Below are 17,022 nucleotides of genomic sequence, written 5' to 3'. Positions count from 1 at the left end.
CTAGAGATGGAAATAAGAAACCCCAAGAGACTTCACACAACCTTGGAGTAGAGCAGCAAACCCTTATAATTGACCCCTTCTCCCTCCCCTATCAGACTCCTGTTGTTCCGATCCACAGAGCTATGAAATCAGCTTCCTGGGCATGCAGGACCTTAAAACAGCCACTATAAGCTACTTTCCCATTATCTTCCTTTGTAGGTGTGTTTGGTGGTTTGTTTTTTGGGGGAAGTGTGTCCTTTTTGGTTAAAACAAAAAAAAAGTGTGTGAGAGAGGAGAGCAAGTGATTCTTCTGGAAGGTTCTACCCCCCACCCAGAAGATCAGCACCTCTTTACAGCATACCTGCTCTATGGTGAGGCCCTGTGCTGGGTGCAAAGGGATGCTAAAGTGTAGAACAATCCTGCTCTCAAGTGGCTTCTGTATAGTCCAGAGGTGAAATATTACCGTGATGAAAAAGAAAAAGAAAAATGCAAAGTAGCATTTATGCCCCTAGTGGTTGCCACAGTACTGATAAGGCAGATACTTAAACTTTCCTAAAGCAATAATGTGAGAAGCAGAAGGAAAATAATGGATGTGGCCAGGAAATAAAGTGAAAGTCTTTGTTATTATGTTTGTTTTTCAGGTCTAGGAAAATATTTCACAACGTAATGATTTCTGAGACCTTTTGATATCCTGCTTGTAGAACCTTCTTTCTACATTTGGCTTTCATTTGGCTCCTTCTCATCAATAATCAGACAGTTTCACTTTTATTTAATTACTTGTTGCCATACAAAAAGATCATTTGCATCTTCATTGTTTTTAATTTTGAAAAAGTAAATTAGGTTTGTGTTTATACTTTTGTATCCACTCTTCTAATATCATTTCAGTATTTACAGAGGATTTCATAACATGAATTAGCCTTTGGGTCATGATGAGAATAGAAAGGCCAACCCAGCCCCCAGTCTACCAATTTGCTAGCTTCCTCTTGTGTCTGAAGATGGTAATGCTACTGGTGGTGCTTCGTTTGAATGGACGCACCTGGAAGGTGAGGTTGGCTACAATCAGGATGTCAGCCTTTTACGAGGTAGTCTTTCCTTGGCAATTGCGTCTCTCCTCTAATGGATGATACAGGCAGATTTTAAGTGTCCCGAGTAAGCAGAGTTCTGCAACCTCTCTTAAGGCTGTGATTGGAATTCTTCTGAAATAGAAAAGTGTGTATGTTAGACTTTTTTTTTTTTAACATCATTCAGATCTTAAGTGCACTGTGAACCAGAGCTTGCCCTATATGTAACAAGAATGGACTTATTTCTGGAAAACTACTCCTTTATCCTAAAGTACATAGAAATAGACTATTGTAATTTTTTTATTTGGCTGCTCCGGGTCTTAGTTGCAGCATGTGGGATCTAGTTCCCTGACCAGGGATCAAACCCAGGCCCCCTCCATTGGAGCACAGAGTCGTAACCTCTGGACCACCAGGGAAGTCCCTCCCCCTTCTAACCTGAAGTCCATATTACCTCCTTTATTAATGTTTCCGGTTTGAGTGTGTTCTTTTCTTTCTTGTTGGCAACAAAGTATGTTTGCTTTTAGTCTCTTAATAAAAAGTGAATTCTGAAGTTTGATTTAATTTTCCTCTTCTAGACGGTTAAATCCCACACAGAAACAGATGAGAAACAAACGGAGAGCCGCACCGTCACCCCGCCTGCTGCACCCAAACCAAAACGGGAGGAGAACCCTCAGGTAGGCCAGCCCTCCCAGGCATGGCTCAGTCTCTGAGATGTGACTTTACTCTCATACATCAGGGGGGACCCTTGCTTTCTGAACCACTTGATTTCCTTTTCTTGTGCTTTCTCACTCTTCAGTGATGTTATTGCCAAATCAGGTTGGCCTGGGACAGATTAAGAGTGTGGCCTTAGGGTTCACGAGCTGGCAAACAGAGATTCCATAGCTGTGTCACAGATTTGAATTGTGTGATGCATGACCATTTCCCCAGGTACCCCCTGGCATTCCTAATGATCATTCTGTTTTGTTTGTCTCAGCCAGCATCTATAAGGGGTCCGGTTCACTCAGTTAACGTCTATCTATGTTATTGATTACACTCGTTACATGTGCATTTTTGTTATTACTATTGTATTGCATTAGATCCCCAAATCCCAGATGAATCAGTAGCTCGAAAGTAGATCACTGAAGCACAAAAGTAGGGATGAAAACAGTAACATCTGTACTGCAACTTAACATAGACTTATAAACTTAAATCGCAAACAAAACTCTGATACAAACACAGATTGTGAATTTGTGTGTCCTTAGACAATAGAATATTATAGTTGATACTTTTGTACAAGCAGCTCTAAAAGAAAAATATGGACAGGTAATATGATGACGAGTATCTGATAGTTGGATTTTATTAGACCAGATCCATTCCCTTCTGGCCTCAGTGCATTCTTTGTAATGAAACCACGTCAGATAGTGGCATGAAGCCATCAAAGCTTCATGTCATTTTTTAGAGCAATGATTTATTAAGCCAGTTCAGGTTTTTCTACAACAAGTAGAAATTATAATTCTTTATGATATGAAATGAATTAATTTTTAATCTGCTTTTTAAAGAAGAGACTGAAACTTGAACCAAAAAGAAGTACTAGTCATGCATGTTGCTGAGAAACTTACAAAATCATCTGCAAAATTAGTGTCAAGTATTAGGCTTGGAGGGTGAAAAAGAGAGCAGATTATTAGCAAAATTCCATTTTCAAAAGAAACTGAAGGATGTCTTATGTCAGTAGCACCGTGTAGACACGCAGGTACCCTTGTGTTATAACAGGTATTTCTAATTGGACAGAATCACTGCCATAAAGAGGATAAATTCGTTATTGGTATACATGTGATACATAGATGAGGCTAGAGTTCTTGACTTTTTATTCTATTTATCACTAAAAATCAGTTCTGTGGAAGAGATTCTTTCCCCATGTAGTAATTCTTTCATGAGCTTGATCTGGACTGGCAAAGATGAGTTGGATGTGAGTGGCCAAGAAGGGTGCCGTTACTTGATTAAAAGAAGGTGCATCAGAATGTCAGTTCACACACTGCTTTATTAACACAGAACAGTTGGGAGACAGTCTTCTGATCTTAAGTTTTGAAGGAATAAGTGAAAATTAGGAATGCGGTTAATTGGCAGCTGCAAAGTGTATGCAGTGTAGAGAATGGGCAGCAAGTCCAAGGCTTTTCCTTACTGAAGCACTCGGGCTGTTGGGAGGACAAGTGCCCACCTGCTTTTGAAATAAGAAATAAAATAATTACATTTCTTCAGGATGCTGAGAATACCAGTAAAGGACATTTCTGTGTTCTCAAGTGGTTTGTTCAAGATTATCTTTATAAAACACTCAGTAACTTGAGTAGCCTGAACCTGTCAGTTCAGGCCAAAATATCATGATGCTTAATGTTGAGAGTAAAATGTCTGGATTTTCAAAGGCCAAATTGTGGTATACATAATTCTGTAGGAGTGTCAACTAATGCTGTTTCCTTATTCATCAGTTAGAGAAATTGATGGTATATCATTTGGCATATTTAGCAGCCGCATGCAGTGCTATAGCCTCAAATGAAGACATACTTTCCAGACCCACATCCAACCAAACAGCAAAATAGTAATCAATCTGTTGCTCACTCGATGTTTAAGCAATGAACATTCCAGCCTTGGAGTCCATTGTTCTCATCAGTCTAGCTTCTGATGGAGCTCTGAGAGTGGTGGTCAGAGAGAAATGACTCTATAATTTATAGGTCAGTGGTTGATTGGAAAGTCACAGTATTAAGCAGAACCACCTACTAGCATTCCTAAAACTCTTAGCTTTGAGTTTTCATTGTCCTGAAAATTGAACTGAACTTTCATTGTCCAGTCAGTGGTAGTAAAAATACAAGAACTCTTGACTTGGTATCACAAATGAAGTTCTTAGAATTTGGAGCTTGTTGTATGGGAGGCTCTTTGGAACACTCTCTGTGTGGTGTTTTGTTTTTGTTTTTGTTTTTTTTCCAGTGTGGAGTCCTCTTTTCTTTTAGAGAATTTTTCTGGGAAAACTTAGGTCTTTCAAGATTCTGATTTCTGCCATTGAGAAAGTAGAAGATGCAGGCCCCAGTCCTTCTCTTGATTCCTGTAAGATCAGAAAGCTTCCTGGGCAGCTTCATAGCTTCTCAGAGTAGAGGGTGCCTGCTCCTTGCTCATCTGAACCTGGCTTTCTTCCTGCCACCAGCCATTGGGTGGCTTTCCCTAGGAGTCTAACTGGGAACATGCAGTTGGCTTTGTGAGAACCCAAACTGAAGTATATTCTTCTTTTGTTTCTCTGGCACAGAAACTTGCCTTCATGGTGTCTCTAGGGTTGGTAACACATGACCATCTAGAAGGTAAGAGAAGACATTCATGATGCTGCCTTGCTTCTGGCCTAGAGCTTTGTTCTCAAAAATGGTGTTCTATTTATTGTTAGACTTGAAAATTGGAACACAGAGTGTGATTCAACCAGTGTGGACTCTTTTTTTGGAGTAAACTTACCTTCCTTCTAGCTAATGTTCAGCTTCTCTCCTGTCTTTATTTATCCACACTATTGTCCTGGGGAAATTCCCTATTTGCCTGAATTAAGGGGACTGCTGTTCACTTAGAGAAACTATTTTTTTTTCCTGGCAGCACAAAGTAGCAAATGGCCCTCTGACAAGTCTTGGGATTTCTCAGTCACTTTTGATTATCAGAATCTTAGGAATAGTTGCAGAGCTGTGCCTTTCTTAGTTATTTAATTCAAGAGTGGTAAACTATGATTACTCGGTCTCGGTCTATGGATAAAGGTCACCCACACCTATATTACAGTGACCTAAAAATAGATCAGGACAGCTTGTTGAGAGGTGTGGTCTACTGTTAAGCTCTCAGTCCACAGAGAGCCACCCTGCAGGACAGCACGGCCTTGCCCTCCAAGAGGCAAGAGGAAACGGTCCTGCGTGCTTGCTCCCAGCCGCGTGCTTGCTCCCAGCTGCGTGCCGGCCTTGGCTGAGGCGGCAGTGCAACCAAGAGACTTGCTCTCCTTCCCTAACTTGTCATGGGAAAGCCAGTAGGTAGACAGGGAAGGTGAGCTTGGCGGGGTTCTCCGTGCCCCTCTTCTAATCCAAACCTTTTGCTTTCCGAAGAAATCCAAAGCAAGAGGCAAGAGCGGAAACGAAGAACCACAGCGAACCCGGTGTACAGTGGCGCGGTCTTTGAGCCGGAGGTACTCTTGTCAGCACTCGGCCCTTCCTCCACGTGTTCAGTTTTATTCACAACTCCTTCAGTGCCTCCCCTCCGAAAACCTGCTTAAGAGCAGTACCCAGATTGTACTTGGCCAGCTTTGTAAAATGGGGGATTTTTTCTCTGGCCTACCCCATTTTTTCATTTTTCTCACTGTTTATCCCCTTAATTTCTTCCCAAAGTTCAAGTAGCTACAGACCTACCTTAAAATTTTAACTCATCCTGTCATTTGAGTATGACTGTCTCCTGAAGCAGAGACAGGCTTCTCTGGAGTATTCTCTTAGAGCCAAGTACACATCATAACCCCACACCTTGGGGTGACCGGCACTAACTACTTGGCAGGTTGGCGGGCCTGCAGTGCCTGGTCTTTAGCTAGTACCAGTGTTAGTAATAACCATGCTGTTCAGCCAGTCACCTCTCCGTCTTCATTCCCCAAAGCGTAAGAAGAGTGCAGTCACCTACCTGAACAGTACAATGCATCCCGGGACCCGGAAGAGAGGTGAGTACCTTTCTGTGTCTCTCCCTTGCTGTTGCTTTTGCTTTCTGTGTTGTGTTTCCTTCCCCTCCCTCCTCCCATTGTCCTGGAGCCTGTCTTAATTCCTGTTCCCCTTGAAAATAGTCTTGTTGCTGTTCTCTGAGAATAGGGGGAAAAGAGTGAGATTTCTTATTAGAGGTCTGTACACTGGATCAAAGCTGCCTTCCTGGGGTTCTGGCAGAGCTGGCTCAGGGGAATGGCTTACTGCAGCGTTTCTGCCCCAGGCCCATCAGGCTGTTGATGAATAGCACAGTGAACAGGACACCCTGTAAGAAGAAGCATTTTAGCATCATTGAGCCAAACAGAACGCTGCTGTTGCCAAGGTGTTCTTAGTAGTGTCTGAATGGTCCTGACGCAGTGAGGACAGAGCATCACTCTTAAGCGTCTGTGAGCTGCAGGCTTCCTAGGAAGGAGAGGGGTAGCCACACTGAGAATTTAGAATGTATGAGAGAAGAGAGCACCTCCAACTAAGGCAGAAAAGATCACTGTCAAAACAGGCTCCCCAGAGCAGACATTCCGAAAGAGCTCCACCCCCAAGTGCCCCCAGGGCCGTCTCCACTCTCACCACAAGTAGGCCTAAAAAGGTCTTAATGGCTCAGAGTTTGAGCTCATAAGCAGGGCTCTGAAATTGTTCTTTGATGTCAGTAATACAGCCCAAGGTCCCTTTCTCCACATGATAATGTGGCCCTGAATTACAGTTCTAGGCCAGAAAGGTTGCAGAGTGAGTGGAGTAGCATGCTGATTTGTGTGCATGCACACTGTCTCGGGGCTGCTGGAAGCTTAGGCGGTCACCTCGCCCCTTTGTCTGCCTTAGGCAGGGCTCCAACTGTGCCATTCCCACCTCTTCCCCTCACAGAGACAGCACCCCCGCCTTAGTGACCCGTTCCAGTGCTTCGTCAGTCCCTCCTTCTGGAAGCCAAAACACGCTTAGATGGGAGTCTTGGAGTCACTGGGCTTGCTTCATATTGATCCCTAGGCTGCAGTGTCATGGGTTATTTTCTGTAGTTTTGTTTTGGTTTTGGCAATTTTTAGTGACCTCTGACATAATTCTCAGAGAGGAGCCCCCAGCCAGAAGCTGCAGTTAATTGGCCTGCCAGTGGGCAGTATCCGCTAAGAGGATAGGGGTTAAATGAGCCAGAAAGACCTTGGCATCTCTTGCCAAGGTCAGAGGATGAAAGCCTGCATTCACAATGCCCAGGACGTGCCTTCTGTGGGTAAACAAAGAGCATTCATCTTCCACTTTGCCTTCTAGCAGCACTAAATACCTTCGAAAAGACAAACCGGTATGATCTGTCTCTGTACGGCAGACAGTGCCAGTTTAACACAGATAGGTAATGTTTGTGGAATATCTGACAGAATCATGACTCTTGTGCATAATTCTAATATAAATAATAACTGTTGGCAAAGTCATGATCCCATATACCGTTCACCAGTGCTCGTAGGCGGTTGTGAACCTGTTGTTGTTGTTGTTGTTTTTGCCTGTGGTACGCTGGGTGTACACTTTTGATCACTTGACATCTTAGAAGCTATGACCTTGGCCCCTGGAAGACAGAGACCCTGACTTGATACATCATAAGGCAAGAGGGGTTGGCCTGGACTTCTCACACCCACTAGGGCTCATTTGTAGATTCTCTGTAGCCATGACGTTTGATGCAACATGCTCCTGCTCAGACCAGCTCTCTCAGTTAGCAGTGTTACTGATGACAGGGCCTTACCTGAGACGCTAGGACAAGTAGTTCCCTGGAATGTTTGTGATGGAAGCAGGGAGCACTCCTTGATCAACTGGGGAGGGTATCTGAGTCCAGGCATACTTAAAGTCGTTGTTAGGCCCACAACATCTTTTTAGCTCTTAGGTTTCAGCTGCTCCCAGAACATATCTCTTACTAGCTCTGCCAGCAAGGGGCAGAGTAGTTAACTTGAATTTTGCCTCTTCCCTTTGCCTTTCTCCACCCTCATAAAGTGAAGCAACTAAAATGTGTATAGGAGAGAAAAGGACAATCAGAAGTCCTCGAGAATATCTCTGGGAACTGAGAATCATTAATATTAGTATATGAATAGTGATTGCAGAAAAACTTTAGGGAACAACGTGCAGAAGACACGGGAAAATAAATACTTATCCCTGGCCTTGACTCCCATTGAGCTTTGATATCTTGTTTTCCCATTAGAAATCTCAGATTGTAATAGTTGAGGAGTGTCTCTTAATCTGCCCGAGACGAAGACCTTTAACATATGACCCAGAATCTCCTGCCATTCTCTGAGGCTCTCTTATCCTCCCTTTGAGACTCATGCATTTGTTTCTAATAACATTTAAGTCTTTGCTTCTCTTCCTCTCTCTGGGACTGTTGTATTAACTTTCTGTCTGCTACCTCACTTCCTTTTCCATGCTAGCCAATGAGGAACACTGGCCAAAGGTATGTAAGATCATTTTTCCCCCTTTCTTTCCCTCCCCCTTTTTCCCCTTTTGTTCCCTTCTCTCGGTATATAGGTCGTCCTCCAAAATACAATGCAGTGCTGGGGTTTGGAGCCCTTACCCCAACATCCCCCCCATCCAGTCATCCTGACTCCCCTGAAAATGAAAAGACAGAGACCACATTCACTTTCCCTGCATCTGTTCAGCCTGTGTCCCTGCCCAGCCCCACCTCCACAGACGTAAGTAACTTGGGAAAAGCTCACTCTCTTTCTCAGACCTGAAATCGGGGAAACCGTTATCATATGTTGTCTCCTTACCAGCTGCATCTCCTTGACTAACCCTGGAATAGCAGTCATCCCTCCAGGACACCATGTGCCATGTAAGGCAGCTTTCTGCTAGGGCCCCAGGTCCTGCCAGGAACCTGAGAATCATGTTAAATACCACATCAGGAAGCTCGGTCAGGGTTCTCAGTCTGGATTTTATTCGCTGTGAAGGAGTTCTCAGGAAGAGGGATGGGGTGGGGAAGCCAGCTCCTATAACAGAGGTGTGCAGCGTCTTGTCAGCAGTTTTGGGGAGTGGGGATAATGGACAAAGGTGCACATTTCCCCCAGCAGTCCTTGTTTCTTGCTTCAAGTAGAATTTAAGACGCGGAAAACTTTGCCTTAGAGCAACTTTATTCAGCAGAATTGATCAGAAACAGGTTCCTGAGAAAGCATCAGCCTGCCCCTGAGGCTGCAGGCATGTAAACTGCGCCCCCCTCCCCTTCACCTAACAGATCCTGCACACCCTCTGCTGAGCAGGTGCTGCTCTTGAGGCTGGGGACAGAACAGGCAACACAACCAATCCCTGCCCTCAGGGCACTCACATTGCAAGGCCAGAGGCAGGGGCTAAGCAAATGAACATTTAAATATCAGGTAATGAAATGTGCAGTGAAGAAAAGGGGCACAAAATCAGAGTTACAGCAGGAGGTCCTGTTTTATGGAGAGCAGTGAGAGAGAGTCCTCTGATGGGAATGGAGTAGGTGGGAACATCTGTGGGGAGGCATTCCACGCCGAGGGGACAGCAGAGCAGAAGCCCTACTCACAGGAGGAAGTGCGTGTGGCACAGAGAGGCTCTTGGCGAGCACGTGAGAGAGTATGTGGGAGAAGAGACTTCAGAGGGCTGGGCCCGTCTTGCAGGGTCTTGTAGCTTTAACTCTGAATGAGATGGGGGATGCCAGAGGGTTTTAAGTAGAAGAGTAGCATTACTTTTCACTTTTTATTTTGAAAAAATTTCAAACCTACCGAAAAGCTTCACTAACAACACAGAGAACAAATGTCTGCCCTTCACCTAGATTCACCAACTGGCACAGTCTTGCCACGTTTGCTGTTCCCCACCCCTCCGCACACACTTGTTTTGCCGATCTAGTTAACAAGTTGGAAACATCATGAAGCTTTACCCGAAACACTTCAGTGTGTATCTCCTAAAAACAAAGATATTCTCTGACATAGCCACAATAAACTTACCAAATTGAGAAACTTTAATATGATAAAGCATTATTATTATGATATATATACAGCCCATCTTCAGATTTCTCCAGTTGTCTCAGTAAATGCCTTAGTGGCACTTTGTTTTCTTCTGTTCCAGGATCCAATCCAAGATCACTTTTGACATTAATTTTTATGGTGCTTTGTCTTTAGTCTCCTTACTCTGGAACCGTTTTTCAGCCTGTCTTTGTCTTTCATGACGTTACCGTTTTTTAAAAGATAAGCCATGTGCTGTATAGAGTGTCCCTCCATTTGGATGATCTGATTGTTTCCTCAAGAATAGATTCAGGGTGTGCCTTTTTGTAGGTGCACTAAATACACGATGATGAGCCCTTCTCAGTGTATCTCAAGGGGCATGTGTTGTCCATCCGTCTCGTTGTTGATGTTAGCTTTCATCTCTAAGGTAGACTCCATCAGATGTCTCTACTTGTAAAGGTGCCTGTTTCCTTAGGTGCAGATAGCTTTCAGTCTGTAAAAGTACTCCAGCAGTCTTCAGTTCAGTTCAGTCGTTCAGTCGTGTCTGACTCTTTGCAACCCCATGAACCGCAGCACGCCAGGCCTCACTGTCTATCACCAACTCCCGGAGTTTACCCAAACTCATGTCCATCGAGTCGGTGATGCCATCCAACCATCTCATCCTCTGTCATCCCCTTCTCCTCCTGCCTTCAGTCTTTCCCAGCATCAGGGTTTTTTCAAATGAGTCAGCTCTTCGCATCAGGTGGCCAAAGTATTGGAGTTTGAGCTTCAGCATCAATCCTTCCAATGAACACCCAGGACTGATCTCTTTTAGGATGGACTGGTTGGATCTCCTTGCAGTCCAAGGGACTCTCAAGAGTCTTCTCCAACACCACAGTTCAAAAGCATTAATTCTTCAGCGCTCAGCTTTCTTTATAGTCCAACTCTCACATCCATACCTGACCACTGGAAAAACCACAGCCGTGACCAGCAGTCTTACTCAGTGATTTTAGCGTCCTTTGATGGTGCTTGCCTGCATTTATTATTTTTAAGGCATTTGCAGAATTTACTTGGATTCTATAGGAGACTGAGGAGGACAGGGTGGAAGCACAGAGAGACCAGGTAGGAGGCCGTTGCAGGCGCCCTGGCAGAAGCTGACGATGGCTTGGCCCAGTAGAATGGCAGAAGCAGAGGTGGAGAAAACTGATAGGGTCTGTGTCTGTTTTGAAGAATGAGCAGAATTAGATAAGGGGATGTAAGAAAAAAGAGAATAGCCAAAGATTTTAGCCTAAACAACTGAAAGGATGACGCTGCTGTTTACTGGAATGACAAGAGCAGGTTTGAGAAGAGAGACCAAGGAGTTAATCTTGTACATGTCCCATTTCTTTTGTGGATTACAGAGCTTGTCTTTACCTGAAGCTACATCTTCAGGTTAAATGTCCTTTCAGCTTGAAGTTTCTTTTTGTACTTATTAATGATCTGCATGCGTGCATGCAAAGTCATTTCAGTCGTGTCTGACTCTACGACCCTATGGACTGTAGCCTACCAGACTCCTCTGTCCATGGGATTCTCCAGGCAAGAATACTGGAGTGGGTTGCCATGCCCTCCTCTATTAGTGGTCTGCTCCTCTCCAAAGAGCAGAAGAATACCGTATGCATAGCATGAGTTACAGTTCCAGAAGCAGCAAAGTAAGTGCTGTCTTTGGAGGACCAAGGTCATGGAAGAGTCGTCTTCTCGGGCAGGTTTCCTTCCTTGGACATGGCCAAGGCTACAGGCCTAGACTTGCTCTCAAGATTCAGCATTGGCTTTTGACATTAGTGGTTGACACAGATTTGCTGCCTCTCCTGTTAACAAGTACCAGGACACTGTCAGAAACCTTGTTTGTTGGCCCCAAAGATTGTCTCCACTTTCCTCAGTTGAAGCATTGCCAAGGTATTGCCAGCTCACAGTTTCTTGGTAGCGGTCCTTCGCAAGGTGATGCACAAATGGTGGCGAACAGGCGATTGTGGATCTGCAATTGAGTTATCATTGCTAAAGAATGCTATCTTTATGACTTTTGACTTAGAGGGTTTATGATTTTATTTGATTGAACCCAAAGGATCCATTCAGATCAAATCACAAACTGAAAAGCTTCTGCCAAGTTTCATCTTAAAATGCAAACTTTGTTCTTTCCAGGAAACTAAAGGTGAAATAAAGCTTTTCTAAAACCACTAAGTATTTTGAGAACCTTCTAGGTTACACCTAGTGGAATGGATGGGACTTCCCTGGTGGTGCAGTGGCTAAGACTCCATGCTCCCCATTGCAGGGGCCCCGAGTTCAAGCCCTGATCAGGGAACTGGATCCTACAGGCCCCAACTAAGACCCAAAGAAACCAAATAAATAAAAACGCTAGTGGAATGGATAAGATAATTGACTTCTACTTTTTCAGTGTCCCAACAGTGGCAGTGATTAAAATCAGCACACAGGGCTCTATCTGTGTTTGCCTCCAGGTAGCGTAAACCCTAACAACGTTAATTAAACAATCACAGTCGAGAGGCAAGCCTTTCCTGGGGATCAATAATCATCCAGAAGGAGCGAGTGATGTAAGACCCAGCCGGTCCCTAATCTTCAGGATATACCTGTTGCCACTGTCATCGTTTTCATGAGAAGAAAAGATATGTTGACATGGTTGAAAATTATTTTAGCAAATGATGAAGTTGTGATTGATATAGCCAGGGTGTTTCCCACAAACATACACCCCTCAGCTCCTAGCAGAGCTGCTTGGTTTACGGTAGTAATTTGGTCAGTCACCGAAGCCTAATAAGCTTTTGGACCTGGGGCAGCCCCTCTGGGGGACTTCCTCTGCTCTCTTTAAGCAAAGAACCAATTCTGTGTGGAAGAAATACATATCCTGGCATTTTGTATTCCATTTTGATGCGCAGCAGTTCTCAATGTGTGGTCTGCATGTCCCTGAGACTCCCTCTCTCAGGGGTTCAAAATATGTATTTTCAAATATAGTATCAATCAAAACATAATATCAGAAATGTTTTCATAATAGCACTAAAATGTTCTTTGCCATCTTCATTCTCATTCTCCCACGCGTAGGACAGTGATGTTTTCCACATACTACGTCATCAGTGATGACGTCATCACTGAGCGCTAACCAAAGGTGTGCCTGCGTGTTCTTGGGTTTTAACAGTTTTCAGTACGTGATTTTTGTAACTTCCTGTGATTCTGTTATTATTTCAAAATAAAAAAGCTTTAAAAGTGTTAGTACAAAAATAGCAATAGGTAGAACTCACATAAACAAAAGCACTTTGAAGTAAACAAGAGCACTTTGAGGTAGACAAAAGCGCTTAGTAATTCTTAAAGTTACTAAGGAGTCCTCACACTGAAAAGATTATGAACTGCTGCTATAGGATATGTAAATAAGATAAGAGTTTTCTTTCCTTTAGGAACTTGAAAGAAATTATTTAGCCTTTATTTTATGTACTCTCCACCTTCCACTTCCTGATGGTCTCCTTACTCAGTAGCAAAGGGAAGTGAACAAGAACTCTATCCAAAAAATAAGACAGATATTTGGGATAAGATATCCAGTTTGTCTGATCTACTTCATCACTGATAATTTTACCTGTGGTTCATGTAAAAAGAGTTTCAGAAACCTTAAAATTTTTCTAAACTCCTTAAAGTCACAGACTTAAAGCATGTGGCTGTGGTTTAAGAAAGATGAGCTGTCTAGAGGAGCACTCCCCTCAGCCTGATCTTAAGAACAAACGAAGAAAGTCACAGTTAATCTAGGAGAGAAACCTTCATGTCTTTCAGTGGCTTTGAAGTTAAACTGTTATGCTGCATTCTCCTGCAGTATTTTTGCACATGTACTAAGTATCTTTTTTTTTTTTTTTGTCCAAAGGTAACATTGTTTTACTAAAAAAGATTAGCATCCATCCACACTTTGATGTATCTTACAACTTTTTGCAGCCAGTTTTCTACTTCACCAGATACCCTAGATATGTAGATACTGCCAGATAGTCTCCTTTCCTTTCCTTTGGAGAGTAATTGTAGGTCTGAGAAGATGACATTCCTGAAGATAGCCTGGAGAAGGGAAAGACGACTCACTCCAGTATTCTGGCCTGGAGAATTCCACGGAGTCTATAGTGCATGGGGTCACAGAGAGTCGGACACAACTGAGCGACTTTCACTTTCTGCAGTGGTGGCTGAAAGGTTATATCATAGAAAGGAAGAACTGAGCATTGCTCTATCTTTCCTTCCTGTGCAGAGTTTCTCTATTAGACCTTCTGGCAGAATAGCCTGGAATTCTAAAACAACACACTGGAAGTGAAAAGGAGTCCTCCCCAAGTTGTGGCACTGCCTTCTTAGCTAACTTCTGGCACGACCCCTCGGTCTTCCCTTCCCTGGTGTCCTTAGCAGCAGCATTAATCCTGTTCAGAGAACGGGCCAGGGATTGACTCGCTGGAAACCACCTCTTTAATACCTCATTTTTAAAAAATGTGTTCCCTCCAAATTCTAAATAGATCTGCTTTTTCCTGATGGTGCCTTTTGTCGTGAGGGCTCCCGCAGACTCACCTGAGTACCAGAACTGTCCCTGGTGGAGGGGAGGGGGGACGAGCAGAGCACGCTAGGCTGCTCTTCTTCTTCCATCTGGAGAAGCATCTTACAGGAGGAGTAAAGCCTCCTGGAATAGAAGGGGCCATCGCACACCAGATGCCAAGTACTGGCTTACAGAGAACACTGTCAGGTGCTTGGCTGTTTTAATTCTTCATGTTAGAATGCTCATAGGAGTTTAATATGCTCTGACTTAATCCTTTCCCATGTGAATTTTGACTATAGTTTTTCTCCCAGAACAAGCAAAATGTTTAACAGAAGCCTCCATTTCTTGTCTGTCTGTCTGTTCCAATTTTTCTAAACTTCCCCTGAAAAACGATAGGTAATGGGAATTTTTGGTATCGTATTGTGGAACACTTTGATGAATGGATTTCAAGGTCTTTCAACTTTATGATTTGTGGGTTGGACTGTACTAAAACATAAATGCTGAGCTGTCACCTCTAAAGCTCATTTTGGCCTGGGTGACTACAGAGTTACAGTCTCCTGTAAACTCTTAAGAATACCGGCCCCACCTGGAGAGCCCCAGCTGTATGGACCAGGTCGGGAGCTTGCACCATTGGTAATTCCTGCTTTTCCTGAGCACTCTTGTAATGAGTTGGAGGGGCACAGCTGATTGTCCTAAAACGTTTATTATGTATATTCAGAATGTGCATGTTAACATTCAGCTTTTACCTTTTTGTCCTTTCTTTACCTTTCCTCACAATGTCATAGGGTGATATCCATGAGGATTTTTGCAGTGTTTGCAGAAAAAGTGGCCAGTTGCTGATGTGCGACACGTGTTCCCGTGTATATCATCTGGACTGCTTAGACCCTCCTCTGAAAACGATTCCCAAGGGCATGTGGATCTGTCCCAGATGTCAGGACCAGGTAATGTGGGGTGGGTCAGAGAGGACGAGGGACAGAGGAGGAGAAAGACCCCCCTCCCCTCTCATCTGGGGCAACAGCTCAGTTTCTTCCTGCTCCGGTAGCTCTCCAGCCACGTCTGCCATACCCACAGGACAGCCCTCACCTGCATAGCTCCATCCTCTCAGAGGTCCTCAGTTCATGGGGCAGTGACTCATGTAAGGTGGAGAGACCCTAACTGCTTCTCTCTATTTGAAATGGCGTATCTTTTTATTACCGTTAGCCTTAAAACTCCACAGTACTGTCTGCCTCATTCTCTAAAAATGGTCCAAATTCAGCATATGGTTGAAACTCTGGAAATAAAATCCTTAAAGGAGAATGTGAAATTGATCATTTAGTTCAAATAAGAGCAGTTTTACTTTTAACCTGTGTTCTCATCAGGATCAGAGCACCAACTATAAAGTACTGTCTTAATATTTACTGCACTTGAAAGAAGAGAAACAGTGCTCCTTCCCTCCCCTTTCTGTTTAGTTTCTGATTTTTTTTCTCAATGATTCATGTATGTCTTTATGTTTTTATGACAAGCTGTCCTGAGATCTTTTTGAAACTAGGCAAGCATATAAATAGTAAATAAATAAGCCCAGTACTCAGCAAGCTTTAGGAGCCCTGCTCAATTTTTTGGAATCCTGATTTGAGAGACTTCTGGTCTCCCCCTTTAAACCTTCAGTCTCCGTCCTCACTGTCTCCGTGATGCCGTAGAGACAGTCCTCGTACTGATGCTGCTTTGTGACCTCTGATAATTTTCTTCTTGGGGTCTAGATTATACTTCAGTGTTTGGGGTTGATATTTAATTTCCTTGATCAGGCTGTCTTTGAGGGACATATAAGCTAAAACTGAGAGAGGCAGCCCATGCCAGGTCAAGGATGCGCCTGCCTGTGGTGCTGCCGTCGCGCAGATGTGCAGCTTGTGTGCTGCTGGCTCTGGCCATAGGGCGTAGCTGAGGGTCATGCAGCAGGTCTGACAAGTTGGGAACGCCCAGCCCAGTCCCCACCTGTGCCGGGGCTCAGGTGGCTTGGCTCTTCCTGCCATTGACCTGTATTCTCTCATGCTGGTAAACTGGAACTTCGTAGCCCAGAAACTATAGCCATGGGTTTTGCCATACTGCCACCATAAATCCCTCTTCCTGGATTGTGTCTGCCAATAGCGACGGCCACTGGTGCTTGTTGTTACGTAGGGGATGTGTGCTTACACTTCTTTCTCAAGGATAAAATTCTGAAAATCTTTTCAGATGCTGAAGAAGGAAGAAGCAATTCCATGGCCTGGAACTTTAGCAATTGTTCATTCCTATATCGCCTACAAAGCAGGTAAAAAATTATCCATACTGCCTTTTGAGTGAGCCTGCCTTTGTTTAAAAGTACTGACAGTATTTGTTTTGTTTTCAAAAGGAATTTTAAAGTTATACATGAAAAGCTTTTATTGAATGAAATAAAAAGTTGGGTGTAGTACTTTTTTGGGGAGGAAAACTGAGAAGTGAGATCTTATTTATGTAATGCCAGGCCCAAGCCACTGACAGTTTTCTTAGTGTCCTTTTACATGTAGAACAGAAAGTCCAGGTGACCAGGTTCTGTGTACTGATGCCACATGGGACTAAGTTTCTTTTTTTTTTTTTCTTCCCAGCAAAAGAAGAAGAGAAACAGAAATTACTTAAATGGAGTTCAGATTTAAAACAAGAACGAGAACAACTAGAGCAGAAGGTGAAACAGCTCAGCAGTTCTATAAGCGTAAGTCAGCCTCATGCCCTCAGTGACAGGTACAGAGACGCAGCACTTTACATGTACGTCAGAGGACGTGAGGCTCTCAAGGGTTGATGCATTCCTTCAGCGCGCTGACACTGCTACCTTAGGCGCTTGCAGTTTGCCTCCAGTT

General features: G+C 43.8%; 1 protein-coding gene across 50 annotated transcripts in view; it reads left to right on the top strand.

The window, feature by feature from the left end:
• Positions 1-17,022, top strand: part of PHF21A (PHD finger protein 21A) — a 192,761-nt gene that overhangs the window by 169,487 nt on the left and 6,252 nt on the right. For 43 of the 50 annotated variants that reach the window (XM_086341330.1, XM_086341302.1, XM_086341303.1 and 40 more), the window contains 8 exons: positions 1,616-1,714; positions 4,309-4,360; positions 5,129-5,208; positions 5,664-5,724; positions 8,246-8,409; positions 14,965-15,120; positions 16,385-16,460; positions 16,774-16,877. In XM_086341330.1, coding sequence (XP_086197456.1) covers positions 1,616-1,714; positions 4,309-4,360; positions 5,129-5,208; positions 5,664-5,724; positions 8,246-8,409; positions 14,965-15,120; positions 16,385-16,460; positions 16,774-16,877 — 792 coding nt within the window. Of the gene's footprint in view, positions 1-1,615; positions 1,715-4,308; positions 4,361-5,128; positions 5,209-5,663; positions 5,725-8,148; positions 8,172-8,245; positions 8,410-14,964; positions 15,121-16,384; positions 16,461-16,773; positions 16,878-17,022 lie in introns of all 50 variants that reach the window. The other 7 variants (XM_086341353.1, XM_086341350.1, XM_086341351.1 and 4 more) reach the window with 2 other exon arrangements.

Source organism: Bos grunniens, chromosome 15, assembly GCF_055505025.1.
Source record: "Bos grunniens cultivar Pamir isolate PY7600 chromosome 15, Bosgru_T2T1.0, whole genome shotgun sequence".
In the NCBI taxonomy this organism is placed as follows: Eukaryota; Metazoa; Chordata; class Mammalia; order Artiodactyla; family Bovidae; genus Bos; species Bos grunniens.
Note: the sequence above shows the minus strand (reverse complement) of the source record. Positions and strands in the feature narration are given on the sequence as shown.